General features: G+C 37.9%; 1 protein-coding gene across 3 annotated transcripts in view; it reads left to right on the plus strand.

Annotated features, from left to right (window-relative positions):
* The first annotated feature begins 874 nt into the window (after positions 1-874).
* Positions 875-14,225, plus strand: part of ralgapa2 (Ral GTPase activating protein catalytic subunit alpha 2) — a 66,154-nt gene continuing 52,803 nt past the window's right edge. For all 3 annotated transcript variants that reach the window (XR_015068390.1, XM_085932836.1, XM_085932837.1), the window contains exons 1-5: positions 875-1,457; positions 6,577-6,687; positions 7,642-7,691; positions 13,358-13,415; positions 14,167-14,210. Coding sequence is in view for 2 of the 3 variants with exons in the window: in XM_085932836.1 (XP_085788962.1) it covers positions 1,352-1,457; positions 6,577-6,687; positions 7,642-7,691; positions 13,358-13,415; positions 14,167-14,210 (369 nt within the window). In the remaining variant the exon portion in view is untranslated. The remainder of the gene's footprint in view (positions 1,458-6,576; positions 6,688-7,641; positions 7,692-13,357; positions 13,416-14,166; positions 14,211-14,225) is intronic.

Genomic DNA, 14,225 nt, shown 5'->3' on the forward strand with positions numbered 1-14,225 from the left:
AACCACTCAAATGACTGAAATGTACAGAATCAATCCATTTAAGTGTTTAAGCATCATCATTGATCAGAATTCATCTCATTTAAAAAGCACACCGATTTTTGTAATCAAACTGTAACTCAAAATATTTGATCTCTACAAAAAAGATCTGCTTTTCTTTAGCACAAATGAGAAATTTCAGCAAGAAAAATACCATTTATCCCAGTTTCCTGCATTATTATTATTTTTTACTGGTTATGGAAATGGAAGGTCATTGTGTATTTAATTGCTGATTACCCATCTGCGTATGTGGACATATTTTCACACTGGTTATATTTTATACAGAGTTATTTCCTCCAGATTTCTGGAAATATACAGTGTATGATCACAAATCAAATTCTGTTGTACTCTGATGACTGTGCATATTTTGCCACCTCCTTGTAAAGGTCTCGCTTAGAAAGATGTTGGACTTTTTTTTAGATATAGGATAAAAAAGCTAATTTTGCAGTGGATTAAATTTGGCACTTTTATGATGAAATGTAATGCCGTGTGAAGATTGTTAAAAGTAAAAAATCCCAAAATATTCATGGGTTCATCCTAAATTTTCAAACGAAAGCAAAACATCCCCCAATTTAGTAGTGTATCTTGATGTCAAGTGCATATGCAGTAAATAAATAACCAATAGTAATAATCTTTTTACATATTCTCTTTTAAAAAATGAATTTAACACTTTATTTACCACTTTAACAATTTAACATTTACAATTACATTTATGTCAATTTACCTTAAAAATGCTAAGAATGAACTGATGAGTTTCATCCATTGACGGTAACATTTTATTTCAAAACACCAGGGGGCGCTTTGGAGCCATGAGTTGTCAACCGCTGATATGACATATTTGTGTATTATGTCGACTTGCAAAATGTAGATTTATGCGTTATTGACTGACTCTAGCTTCTAAACTACTTGTATGTTTTAATTAATGAACAACTCACTGTGCGATAGTGTTTAAAGTTAGTGTTATAGCATAGAATAGAAATAGAATACATATTGAATAGAATATAGAAGAGATTATCTAACATTTAGGTTTAAAATAAAAATGTCGACATATTGATTCAAATGTAAGGTTATAAATTACTAGGCGACGAAGCGTCGGACCACTCCTCGCTGTCAGACGCGCTTCCGTGTTTACACTCTACCAGGAGAGAGAAAAAAAAAAAAAAAAAGAGGGGAAAAGAACCACTGGTGGCTGTTGGGCGAATGTTTACCGAGCAATCATTGAGTGGTGGTGTGAGGGAAGTGACAGCCACACTGGAGCCTCGGTGTATGAGAACAACACAGGTGATCGGCTTCCAAGGTTGCATTTGACAGCGGAATGTTCACTCGACGAGGCCATGGAGACGTCAAGAAATCTACACAGAAAGTTTTGGACCCAAAGAAGGATGTTCTGACGCGGCTGAAGCACCTGCGCTCACTGTTGGGTGAGTGAAATGACACCGTGCTTTTTTTGATGGTGCATCGCCAATCGAGGCTAGGCTAGTCGGGCTAGCTGGCTGCCACCAGCCGACTTGCCTTCATTCAAGCAGGCTTGCAAGCTGGCTGTCATTGTGATCATTTGACTAAACCCGTTGACAGGTTCCGCTCATGGCCAAAGTGGCTCGACTCGTACTCTGGCATGTTTTGCACGCTGTTCTCGCGTCCGTGCATTGTGCTTGACGTAACAATAATCCATTGTGATGCAACGTGGGTTGCTAGCTCCCCTGACTTGCTAACGAGGCTGACGATGCTAACCAACGGTGTATCATTAGGGCATCAGTTTCCCAGAAGCCCTCTGCAACCATTGTTTCCATTCATCCCTTTGTCTTTACTAATAACATGCATTTATGTCAAATGGCCACCAATTGCACGATTATAAAGCAATTCAAGCTTAAACCTAAAAAGGGAGAATACCAAATTCATCTTTATTGCCTGCAGCAACTGACATCAAGTTGCACACCTGGACATTTAGTATTTGAAAATAATACTGCAAGTATATGACCAAAAAGTTAAATATGTGCCTTTTAACATCTGATGAAAGAGTATTTAATTGGTTTTCCTGTCACAATACAACCCCTATTATAGGTAGATTGACGCTTTTCATTGCTATAAAAAAAAAAAAAATCACAGTTAATCTAAAATGGAATCATTGTCCATAACACATTTGGTGACCTCTCACTGCAAACTGATTGACACTAATCATGGTCAACACCCCTTTTTTCCCCCCACACCGATTCTAGTACAAGTACTCAACTCTTTAATACTCACCGGTACTGATGCCAAATAACCAAGTAATAAAATTTCTATTGAACCAATGACAGATTATTTAAAAAAAAAAAAACCTTTTTATATTGACAAAGGGTGGAGGCGAGATATAAAGATGTTGTTTTGCATCACATTGCATTATATAGTATAGTATATATTTAATCTATATTTAACAATAACAAATGTGAATATTTACTTTGCAAGTCAATGTGTGATTCATGTGCATGCCTAAATTTCGTACTCGCTCCACTAACATTTCAGGTTAGGGGCCACTGAGTCAAAAAATTAAGTATGCAGCCCTGTATATACTCATACATGAATCATTTGAATTCAATTTAATGTTATCAGTGTAGCTGGACACCGACGCAGGAAGACTGCTAACATATGGTGGACTCGATAACACTTGCCCTTAACCCAGACAAATGTGGGTCAGTGTGTACTTGGGGAAAATACGAAGATGGAGAAAGTTGACTAGAGGGAATTACGAGCAGAATAAATGCAATTAATATCAGGCCAAGGGGTGTATTCTATTCTGGAAACTATTAAAAGTATGTGGGGATATATTTTTTTACTGGTGCACAAATGCTTTGCTCTACCAGGGCACACCAATTAAAAGTTTTGGGATCCTCTTCATAAAAAAAAAACAAAAAGCAATCTTTAAGGGACATCCAAAATTCTTGAAATGAGTTTTTTTTTTTTTTTTTCTGCTATTGTCCTGCACCTGTCCTGAGTTCAATGTCATGTATTGCAACCTGAAGTGGAGGTCAAAACAAAAATACTGTCTCACTTTCCATGTGTGCAGTTAAAGATAAGCTAGTCTGTTTGTCCAGCAGTTGAGTGATACAGCTTGCACGTTGCCACCGCCACAAGTTACCACCAGTCCCACCCAACCATCACTGATTCCTCCATGTTTTTTAGCAAAGGAAGGATTTCCTCCCAGTGCTGCTGGTTCCTGTGTGGACACGAAGCGCTGATGAGTGATGCTGTAATGGGCAGTACAAGGACAAAATGGCGTTATAGCTCGCACACTGTATTTTCTCATGTCCAAATATTCTAATTTTGCCATTGTGTAGGAAGTGTAACAGCCAATTTCAGTGTCACGGAGGTCCAAGAAATAGGTTATGACAAGCTATAATTGTCAGAAGCAGTATTGTGAAGTCAATGCAATATTTTTTGATGATGATGCAGGCCGCTGAGATCTAGAGCAGTTGTAGTTGACACAGCAGCTTTTCTTTCAGACAATCTAGGAGTGTGTTGCCATAATCAAATCTGGGAATTACAAAGGCGTTGACGTGGATGACTTGCCTCACTGAAAGATGTAGAATGAATGAAGAATTACTCTTATTGGATGATGGAGATTGGCAAACATGGTTGACGTTGCCAAAATAAGTGGAGCGAATAATGTTATTGACAGGAGCTTTGAATGAAAATGTTTGATCCAGCAATGGCCACAGACTCTTGACCTGAGGGCAAATTGCACTATTGTCAATTTGAAGGGTTAGAATATGATGGTTTTAGGAAATGTTCACCTGATTTTGTGAAGGCAATCTTTTAATAATACTTTCACCAACACCGCTATGTCAAATAAATTCTCTTTGCCATCACTGATATCCTTCTTTGGTGTTTACTTTCCATATTAAACCATTTAGAGAAAGCAAGCAATGGGTTAAGGACTATTTTCAGAGTAGCCCCATATTGTTTTCCTGCTCACTGAGCAAATCTGTGGGACTTGAGTGCGAAAGCGCCTGCATGTTAATTTTCTGGTCATGTCTGGTTGGATTTGGCTGAGGTTGTTAATTACAGGAGAGCAGCAAAGCTACCACTGCTTGTCTCACTGCAAGGCACGAAGAGTCACGGGGACTGGCAAATGGTTATTCCTCGGGCTCTTTGTTGCCTCGAGACACTCGCATGCCTAGCCGTTGTCATCTCATCAGAGTGAGAATGTTTATCTTAGGAAAATAGTTAGCGATACTCAAAGGAGGTACCCATCTAGGAACCAACCGGCTGTCATCACAAAAAGATCAAGCGGTCAAAAGTGAAGGTGAATAATATTGGCCAATTTTTTCGAGTGAGAATGGCAAAAGAAGTCAGGATCTCATAGTATTGTATTACCACTGTATTTTAGAAACATTGGAAGATGGACACCTGCAAGAAATAAAAATATTTTCAAAAGAAGTTAGGCGTTGTTAATCGTAAAATAAGAAAAATAAATACAGATACTGAAAACTAGAACCATTAACCGAAATAACTCAACCTTAGCACTGAATGTTTTCATTATAATGGACGACTTAAGTCGTTCTTGGTATTTATTGAGTCAGACCTGGTCCTTCTTTCAGAATCAGCATACACCCAAACAAATGTTGGATTTACTCAATTTGATTTTGTCAGGCGGTTGCACAAAATAAATCAAAATGTAAAAACATTACATGCACTGTTCACTTTTTAAAGGCATGCAGTGAATTACCTTATGTATACAATCCAGAAAATCTTTTGAATTGACTTAATTCAACCATGCACATAGATTGCCCGTGTCGTGGATGATAACGATTGCACATTGATCTGTAGATGGTGCATTTCTATTTCAGGGTCATGTTTTCAAAGGTTGCTCTTTAATATTCCAATTAAATTGAAAAGTGCGCCGTGACGCTGTGATCGTGCTTGCCTTGAGAGGAAATCACAACAAGGTGAAACAATAAGCGCAATACTGCCTGAAGCTCTCAACAAGGTCCTCTGTGAGGCTCAAGTGAAGGCTGAGATCACTTCTCACTCTGCCCTTTTGTGAAAGTCAACATGGACTTGAGAATAACTTCAGCCTCTTATCATCTTTTTGGCTTACAATGCAGGTAATATAATCTGTTAAGAGTTTGTTCCTCCACTTAGTGTATGGAGCAGTTCTGCTTGGCTTGGTTTGCGGCAGAAAGGAGAACTACAGTACAGAACAGTAAAAAAAAAAAAAAAAAAAAAAAAGATGACAAACACGAACTTCAGCCTTTATGACCTTAAAAACGACAATCACTGTAGAACAATTGATCATTTCATTTAAATATCTACGGTGGCCCTTGTTTCTTTTTTTTTTTTTAAATAATGTATTATTAATTTTACATTCAGGCACTGGTGCTTGGACCTAATGTATTTATTTTTTTCAACCCACCAATATTCTGTGAGGAATATAATGAATAATAGACCGATTCGTAGTGATGGATGATGGCAGTTTGTTTTACACGGCTCAGCAAAAACCAGTTTGTCTAGTTTCGCTTAGTTAGTCAATGTGCCCTTCTAGCCTCCAACCCTCAATTGGTTGATTATATCTCAAACGTATATCCCTTTTCTTTAAACATTTGCTAATCTACCAGAAATGAGCACCTTTCACACCGAACTAACAAAAATCTTAGTGGTGACATTTTAGGGATAATGTCTTGGTAAATTACACATTAATTAAGGAGCTCAAGGAACCGCTCTGAGTTGATTCATTAAAAGAGTCCCCCCCTTGTCTGATTTCAACATATATTATCCTGGAAGGATTCCTTTGCTCTCCCCTCATCTCCATTTTGGCATTAGCTTGGAGCACCTGCAGTGTCAGTAAGCACAAAGCTATTGCTAATGAGGGTTTGGATATCGTGGTGTGAGCATGACATAGCATATCAATAATGCAGGTGGTATAAATTCCTCACACGGTCAGCTTCTCGGATCACTAAACGTGGTTGAAACCTAAAAGGTGTCAATTTAAAAAAAAAAATTTTGATTGTGGATGCTAAGTTAACATAAAGTGAAATGTGGATATAGTAAACTGATGGGTGGTGTGTAAATAGATCATTGGCTGCTTCAGCTCACGACAGAAGATGACCTTCACCCCCTCTGCAAATAAGCCCCTGTGTGCACACTGGGACTGCTTGCCTGGCATATCCAGTTCAAAGGCAGTTCACGGGAAACCAACATTAAAGATGCACTCATTAGCATAATACCTCTTTGCATATAAAATGGCTCCTTCCTGAGAAATTATTCACCACCATGTCACGGTTTGATAGTTAGCAGCAGTTAAATGTTCTAAGTTGTCATTACTCCCCACAGTGAGACTATCTTTGGTTAGCAGGGTAATGTTTGGGAGAAATGTATTTAGTCAGAGGTTGGAAAAATGTCCTAACCTTTGCACTGCTATCAACATGGGAGGTTTATTCTACTAAAAACAGCAGGAATGACAGTTTCATATTTGCCCATGTCGCTTGGTGTACTGCAGGCCTTATAAAACCGAATATGTTCTGCTAAATTGCATTTAAGATTTACTCCTTTTTTGTTTTGCAGATAACATTGACAAGAGTGAGTTGAAGCTATTCTTCGAGAGCAATGTTTCACAGATTTATTTTATCTTCCATGAAAATTTCATTACACTGGAAAGCAACTTAAAACAAAAAGGTGGGTTCTGCCTTTTTCTTCTTTCTCAATTTTACACTCTCCAAGAAATCCGATGGACTATTCCAAAAATAACTTCATTTTTGTCTCATCTCCAACCAGTATTTCATTGTAATTTTTTTTTGCTAGATTATGACAATCTACCGTATTTTCCGGACTATAAGGCGCACCGGACTATAAGGCACACCTTCAATAAATGGCCCATTTTAAAACTTTGGCCATATATAAGGCGCACCGGACTATAAGGTGCACCATTAATGCAATCACAATATAATAACTTGAAATAGTGAAATCAATAACAATATATCAATCATGTTAATATCACACAACACACCAAATAAACATGTAAAGCTGACTTTAATAAGTACAAAACAAAATGTTCAGATAGCTCAGTAAATTTTTTAAAGTTAAAGATTAAAATGATAACAAATTATCAATTTTATGAAAGTTGAATGCATTTTTTATTAGATGTATTAGGTTTGTTTTATTGTTGTATGAATAAGAAGGGTGATATTGGTGTATGTGACTGCAGTAAACAGGCCAGGTTGCATCATGTCAGATTTTTAATCCAAATCAAATCATTCTCCATTTTATCTTTTATATTTCAACTTCAGACGCAACAAATTACTTTATAATCACAAAATAATGATCAATAGTTTGTTTGATTCATGATTCATAGTCTTCAGCGGGCCACTTATGATTGATTTTACACAATGCTTCGGGCCAGTTTAAATTTACACGTGGGACGCATTTGGCCATATATAAGGCGTGGTCCATATATAAGGCGCACCTGACTATAAGGCGCACTGTCGGCTTTTGAGAAAATTTGAGGTTTTTAGGTGCGCCTTATAGTCCGGAAAATACGGCGATCAAAAACATACCCTGATTGATTTTCACTGCGAACAGGAATTTCCTCAACATTTACTACATTATTGTATGTGCCTTGTTTTTCCTCAGGGATCAAGTCTCAAAGGGAGGAGCTGGACTCCGTCCTCTTTATTTTTGAAGTAAGTTGTTTTCTCTTACTGGTATTTCAAAACATTTCTAAAATATGTTGATGCCTCAATATTAGTTACTTAGTCCGTAAACAGTTTAAACAAATCAACTGGCTGCATTAGACGAAGGGAAGTTCTTGAGCTCAATCATTTCCAAGCTTGAGTGTGTGTGATGGCCTTTCCCCCTATTTGACGGAGCACTCATGTTAGGCATGCAGGTTAAAGTCCTCCACCCTGTTTTTCCATTTGACTGCAAAGACAGCTCCAGTGTCCAATACAAATACTTAGCTCTCCAGTTACATTTGTTCAAAGGAGAGCTATGAGGGTGACACAATACCAAATTGTTATCATTATAGAGCAGGGGTGTTAAACTTATTTTTTTCACGGGCCGCATTGTAGTCTTAGTTTCTTTCGGAGGGCCATTCTGACAAAATAAATGTATGAGCACCTCATATTATATGCAGTAAAAGCTACAAAACAAACTCACAAATAACTCATTTTCAAATCAGATGAGTAAAAACTGGTCAAATATATATTTAAAAAAAGATATTAAAAGTGAAGACAATTTGCAATTCTAGTAATGACACATAAATTTGATGCACAATTTGTCTTTGCGGGCCACATAAAATTATGTGGCGGTCCGTATCTGCCCCCCGGGCCTCGGGTTTGACACCTGTGTTATAGAGTATGTAGTATCATCTTCTCTATACTCATGGAAGACGTGCTCAGGAATGCTCTTTGCTTTTGGATAAACAATAAGGTTGTGTTGTAAATACAAAAAAAAACATTTTGTCCAGAGCCTAAAATTCTGCAGACTTCGTAAATTGTCCTTCAATGTTCCTTCTGCCACAACTAGATAATCTCCTCGACTGTAGGTGCGCTCACAGGTTGACCTCTGACTAAAGTGTTAATTCTCGCCTGCTGCATATGTATGCGGCCTTTCAAACAGAACAAATATTGAATGCAGCTTAACCCTCACTTGTCCCCTTTTAGCTCATGTCTAGTGATTTTTTTTTTTTCCATGTACGCAGAAGATAAGCATTCAAACCTGATACAGGACAAATACTGTACATCATTTGATCCTATGATCTGCTAAATTGAGGACATGTTCTTTACGCCATATTAGATGAAATGTTCTATTATGGATCGTGATGACGCATGAAAATGATGTCAGCCTTTGTTCTCTATTAATGGAGGAAGTTGGTCCTGATAAAACAAAACCATATAGTGCTGAGTCACGTACTTTAATGTAAGGCCTGCTTTAAGTAGCCACTTTAGGCTGGACTTATTGTACATAGCCACATTAAGCAAGAGACAACAATTGTCTTACTCATCGCCTTGGATGTTTCCTTTACAATCTGATAGACACAATGTCATAATAAAGTATGTGACCCCTTTTCTTTGGGGCTAGCGTTGTGTGATGGGTGTCTAGAAAGTGGTAGGCTTTTGTGCTAAATCTGCTGGAACACCCCAACACCCACAGGTAATACCGTATTGGCCCGAATATAAGATGATTTATTTTTCATTGAAATAAAACTGAAAAGGGGGGGGGGGTGTCGTCTTACATTCGGGGTCTAGACTTTTCTCAAACTTGAGTCTTGAAAAAGAGGGGGGGGTCGTCTTATAATCGAGGTCGTCTTATATTCAGGCCAATACGGTAATACTCTTCATTCACACTTGTATTTCTTTTGCGCAAGACTATAAAAGCATATTTTAGGGTATCTTGTTGCGCAGCAGGTTTTTTTTTTTTTTTTTAAATGGATAAAAACCTGTTTATGACAATGCAGTCAGGCATTTTTATCCACTTACTGATTGTTGTTTTTAGAGTTATTGATAGTCAGTGACATTTCACTTTGGCTTATTACAGTATTGTAAATCCTTACGTGGATTCAATAGAGAAGCACGCCACAGTAAATAAAGAGCAACATCGCTAACCCTTCATGCCGGTTTGCTGATGGCTGTTTATTACAAAAGAAAGAACCGCTTATTTTCAGAAAGGCACATTCTATTACTGTTATCTAATAAATAGCCTACTGTTGTCCTCTATGGTGGTAAAAAGCATTTTTTTTGCTTACATTTTGTAACACAAATTCCCCCCAAAAAGAAACATTCTGGATAAGTGGTAGTAGTAGGATGAAGAGAACAATATGCAGAAAGTTACAAACTCAAAAATGTCCCAATACTTGGGCGTGTCACCTGCACAGTGGCCAGCATAGGAATCAACAAATTTACGGTATTCCAGTGCCACAGTTAATGTTAGCTAGTTCCACTAGCTAACTTGTAGGGATCTCTTTAAAAGTAAACAAATTGACATTTTGAGCGACTTTACTTTATCTACAAATGACCTGGTGCCTGCAGGAGTCTGACTAAAAGTATCCCTAAGGACAAAAGATGAAAATAGAGTATGACTAAAAAAATAAATAAGCAAGTAAATCAAACTTATCAAACTGTCTGTACACGCCTGCGTTAAAGTCACAGCACTTGGGAACTCTCACAAGGAACCCGCACTCTACACGGTGGTATCTAAACATTTTTATTTCCCCTGTTTTTTTGCATGCCTATCGTTTGATAAGTAAACAAGCCTGTTTCAGTTTGTTTCAAAAATCAGATGTGACCCTTGACCCTCCCTGCTTCAGGCATTGTGGTTGACATCTAATGTTAGCAACACTGGGAGCTGCTGATAGGCTAGCCAACACGGGTATCATCATGATGGTAAATGTTGTATTGATTTTGGTTTTATGTTACAGTTAAAACAAATAGATGCAAAAGGCATATGTATATTTGAACTATGTAGACACTAAATTGCACAATCAAAAGAAATACTGTGATACTCTTTGCCAGTCAGCTGTTTTTGCAGTCACAAGACAAGTCTGAGCCTCTTCTGTCAGGGAACTCCAGTCTCCAATCTTGAGAGAGTCTTGTGTGTTTACACTCCCATATGCCTGTACATGACCTTATCTGCTGACTGCCTAAAAGCAGCTCGATCCCTGTGCCACGGTAAATGTGGGACATAGGGGGGAAAAAAAACCTTAGGGAAGTTGCACATTCATTTCCCTTGATTTTTTGTACAGGAAATAACTGTACCATGACCCATCCGGATTTGACTCAGCATTCTGAATTTCTCCTGTCATCTTCTCTTTGAATCTCTTGGTCTAGATTGAATAGCTGTTGGTTTTTTGTTTTTTTTTCCCCAAAATAGTTGCTAAATTGACATCACTGAGTGTTCACAATTCTGTTTGCAACCATTTTGTTATTGGAAGCTTTGTATATCAAACTAGCAACCATGGATAAATATTAGGAATGCACTGATACCACTTTTTTCCACACTGAGTATTAGTACGAGTACCGTATTTTACGGACTATAAGGCGCACCTAAAAAACAAAAATTTTCTCAAAAGTGCGCCTTATAGTCCGGTGCGCCTTATATATAGACCAAATTCCTAAACTTAAACTGGCCCGAAGCATTGTGTCATAAAAGCAATCTTAGGTGGCCCGCTGAAGACTATGAATCAAAAAGACCACGGATCATTATTTTGTGATTATAAAGTAATTTGTTGCATCTGAAGTTGAAATAAAAAAGATAAAATGGAGAATGATTTGATTTGGATTAAAAATTTGACATGATGCATTAATGGTGCGCTTTATAGTCCGGTGTGCCTTTATATAAGGACAAAGTTTTAAAATGGGCCATTCATTGAAGGTGCGCCTTATAGTCCGGTCCGCCTTATAGTCCGGAAAATACGGTACATATTCTTGATAACTGGTTGTAGTCATAGTTCATAGGGGATTTAGATGAATTATTAAAATTTTAAGAGAAAAGCATAATAATATTTCTATCACTATCAACATTGCTTAACTTGATTGCCGGTATTTAGTGAATTAATACCATACAATTGATGAATTGATTCTCTTGTATGTTCAGCCTTTAGACGGTATCTGAATTATCTTCGTGCTGAGCGAGCTTTTATTGACATTTGTGTTTCAGTTTTCTGTTCAATGCCTCCTTGTTTCTATTGTTTACAAAAGGGGAAATTATGATGATGATACAGATAACACTGAGATGCTGCTGCACAAGCGGAACCACAAATGAACTCAGTAGAGTAGCAAGCCATAGGCATAAGTTTAATTGTGTGGCGATGCTACCATCTAGTGGTTAGAAATGAGAATGCACTCTACTTCGGATTTTATTGTTGCAATTCATCTGCTGTTTTGGTTTTCACGTCATAACCTTTTCCAAACTCCTAATTATAAAAGAGAACATTGTGCTAATATGTGTTGATATTTACTGCACAAATACCTTAATTTAAAAAAAAAAACTTTTCCAACGTTTTGTAACTTGGAACGTTTGTTGTATTATCAATATATGTTGGAAAATTGCTAATGAGCTGTCGGTCTAAGAATCTGTGTTTGTCAAAAAGCCCTCGTGAACCACCTCTAAGAGAAGTATATTCTGCACCATGTTCAGGTCCTGCAGCTAGAAACCTAAGCGCGGATCATGTAAATGTGCTAAGGCTGTAGTTGCAGCACAGTAATGCTCCCATTTTGATGCTGGCCTATGGCTGCAGATTATAGTGACTCTGCCAACCTTCAGTACAGAGGAGTCTGCCTTCGCCTTGAATCCACCAGTAAATTCCTCATTGGTAGGAAGCACCATTCCGGCTCCACGGGGAGTCTTTCGGCACCAGCTTCTTCATCTCGTTCCAACTCTCCTTTCCTGATGCTCTGTACGCGAGAGAAAAGGGTGTGTTATTGTGTCTGCCAGTGTGCACACACATCCGCATTGGGGAAGGCTTAACCATGCTACCCTGCTGGGTTACATACAGCCTCGGATAATATGCCTGCCATCCCAAGGAGACAGACCGAGTGAGGCCAACACAGATCTAAATAATCCCACACCGGATCCAAAGTGAGGTGCGGCTATATGTCTTTCAGTATCTCGCCTGTCACTGATAATGAAAGGGATTTAGTTCAGAGGACAAGAAGGGAAAGTTAAAGATGAAGGATGACAAGAAAAGGAAGTTGTTGATAAACCAAATCAATCACCAACAATGAGCGATCTCTTGACTTGCAATCAGTGAATCGAAGGTATGTTAACATCGAAATAATAAAAGATTCTATGTACGTCAAGGTTAATTACGTGCACATTCATATAGACAGGCAGTAATCGAGCAATGGTATTGGATCTCATTCATTTTTGAGAATGGAAAAAAAAAAAATATTGCTTCCATCCATATTCATAACCTCGCCCACCAACCATATTGATTGCTGCAACGTTCTTCATAGACTATCATTATTTTTAGTTTCTCTGTATTTTGTGGTCTTTGTTCTCCTTGTTAAATGGCCCTTTATCGTTTTTGTTATTTGTACGCGTTACGATTAGCATTATTAGTATAGTAGTACCGTAATAGTAGCTAAAACAAAGAAAATCATCTCAGTTCATGCATTTCCAACTATAGGAGATGATGGTTTGTTTTGCTTTCTTTAATATTTAAAAGCAATTTAGCTCCGTTGTGGCCTGTATAGCTCTTCCCTTAGAGTTTGCTTACCAAATCACCGCTAATTGGTTAAATTGTTTCATGTGTTTCATGAGTTTTTCATAAATTATCGTCATTGTGTTCATGTGATTGAGAAATATTTATTTAGCTCATGGCTAACTTCACATTATTTGTTTTCAACAGAAAATCCTGCAATTTCTGCCAGAGAAAATTTACAACCGGTGGCAGTTTCACAGTATAGGTATGTGCCACTCATTTTTTTTCCCCCCACAAATGGATTGTCACATGTTTTTTTTGTTACGGCTAAATATATCATTCAGATTTATAGCTCATTTTTTTTATCACTTTGCTCCCGTATCATCCGAGATGTCTTATTTTGCACAACAAAGACAAATTAATTAGTCATAAATGTGTTTTATATTACAGCTGCTAATGCCTTGCCCTAAAGTCGTCTAGTCTAGAACTCATTCAATCATTGACCCATCAAATCAAAGAAATCATGAGTCACCTTAAACGTTATTCTTTACCCCGAACACAATTTCACTGAAGTAAATTCTTGGCCCTGTATGTCAGTCTGCATTTATTTTGAGAGCATGCCCCAACACACACACACACACACACACACACACACACACACACACACACACACACACACACACACACACACTCTCACTCACTCACTCACTCACTCACTCACTCACTCACTCACTCACTCACTCACTCACTCACTCACTCACTCAACGCGGGTCATTTAGCAATCAAATCTCAATCTTATTTGATTGCACGAGACAGCTTCGTGTCACTGGCAACAAATGTTCACTTTTCTCCGCAAAATGTGACATCCCTGCAATTCTCTCAAGACCCCCATCAAGGTCAATCTGCCTTAATGGAGATGTCGCCCATAGCTGCCCACTTTATTGTGTTTGTTATAAATGTCTGTTGGGATTAAAATTATCAGGTGTGCTTACCATTTGTCGCTTTTTTTTTTCCAGGTTCTATTCTGAAAAAGCTACTACACACTGGAAATTCTTTCAAGGTGACAATAATAGAA

Source organism: Syngnathus leptorhynchus, chromosome 15, assembly GCF_054491065.1.
Source record: "Syngnathus leptorhynchus isolate UIUO chromosome 15, UIUO_Slep, whole genome shotgun sequence".
In the NCBI taxonomy this organism is placed as follows: domain Eukaryota; kingdom Metazoa; phylum Chordata; class Actinopteri; order Syngnathiformes; family Syngnathidae; genus Syngnathus; species Syngnathus leptorhynchus.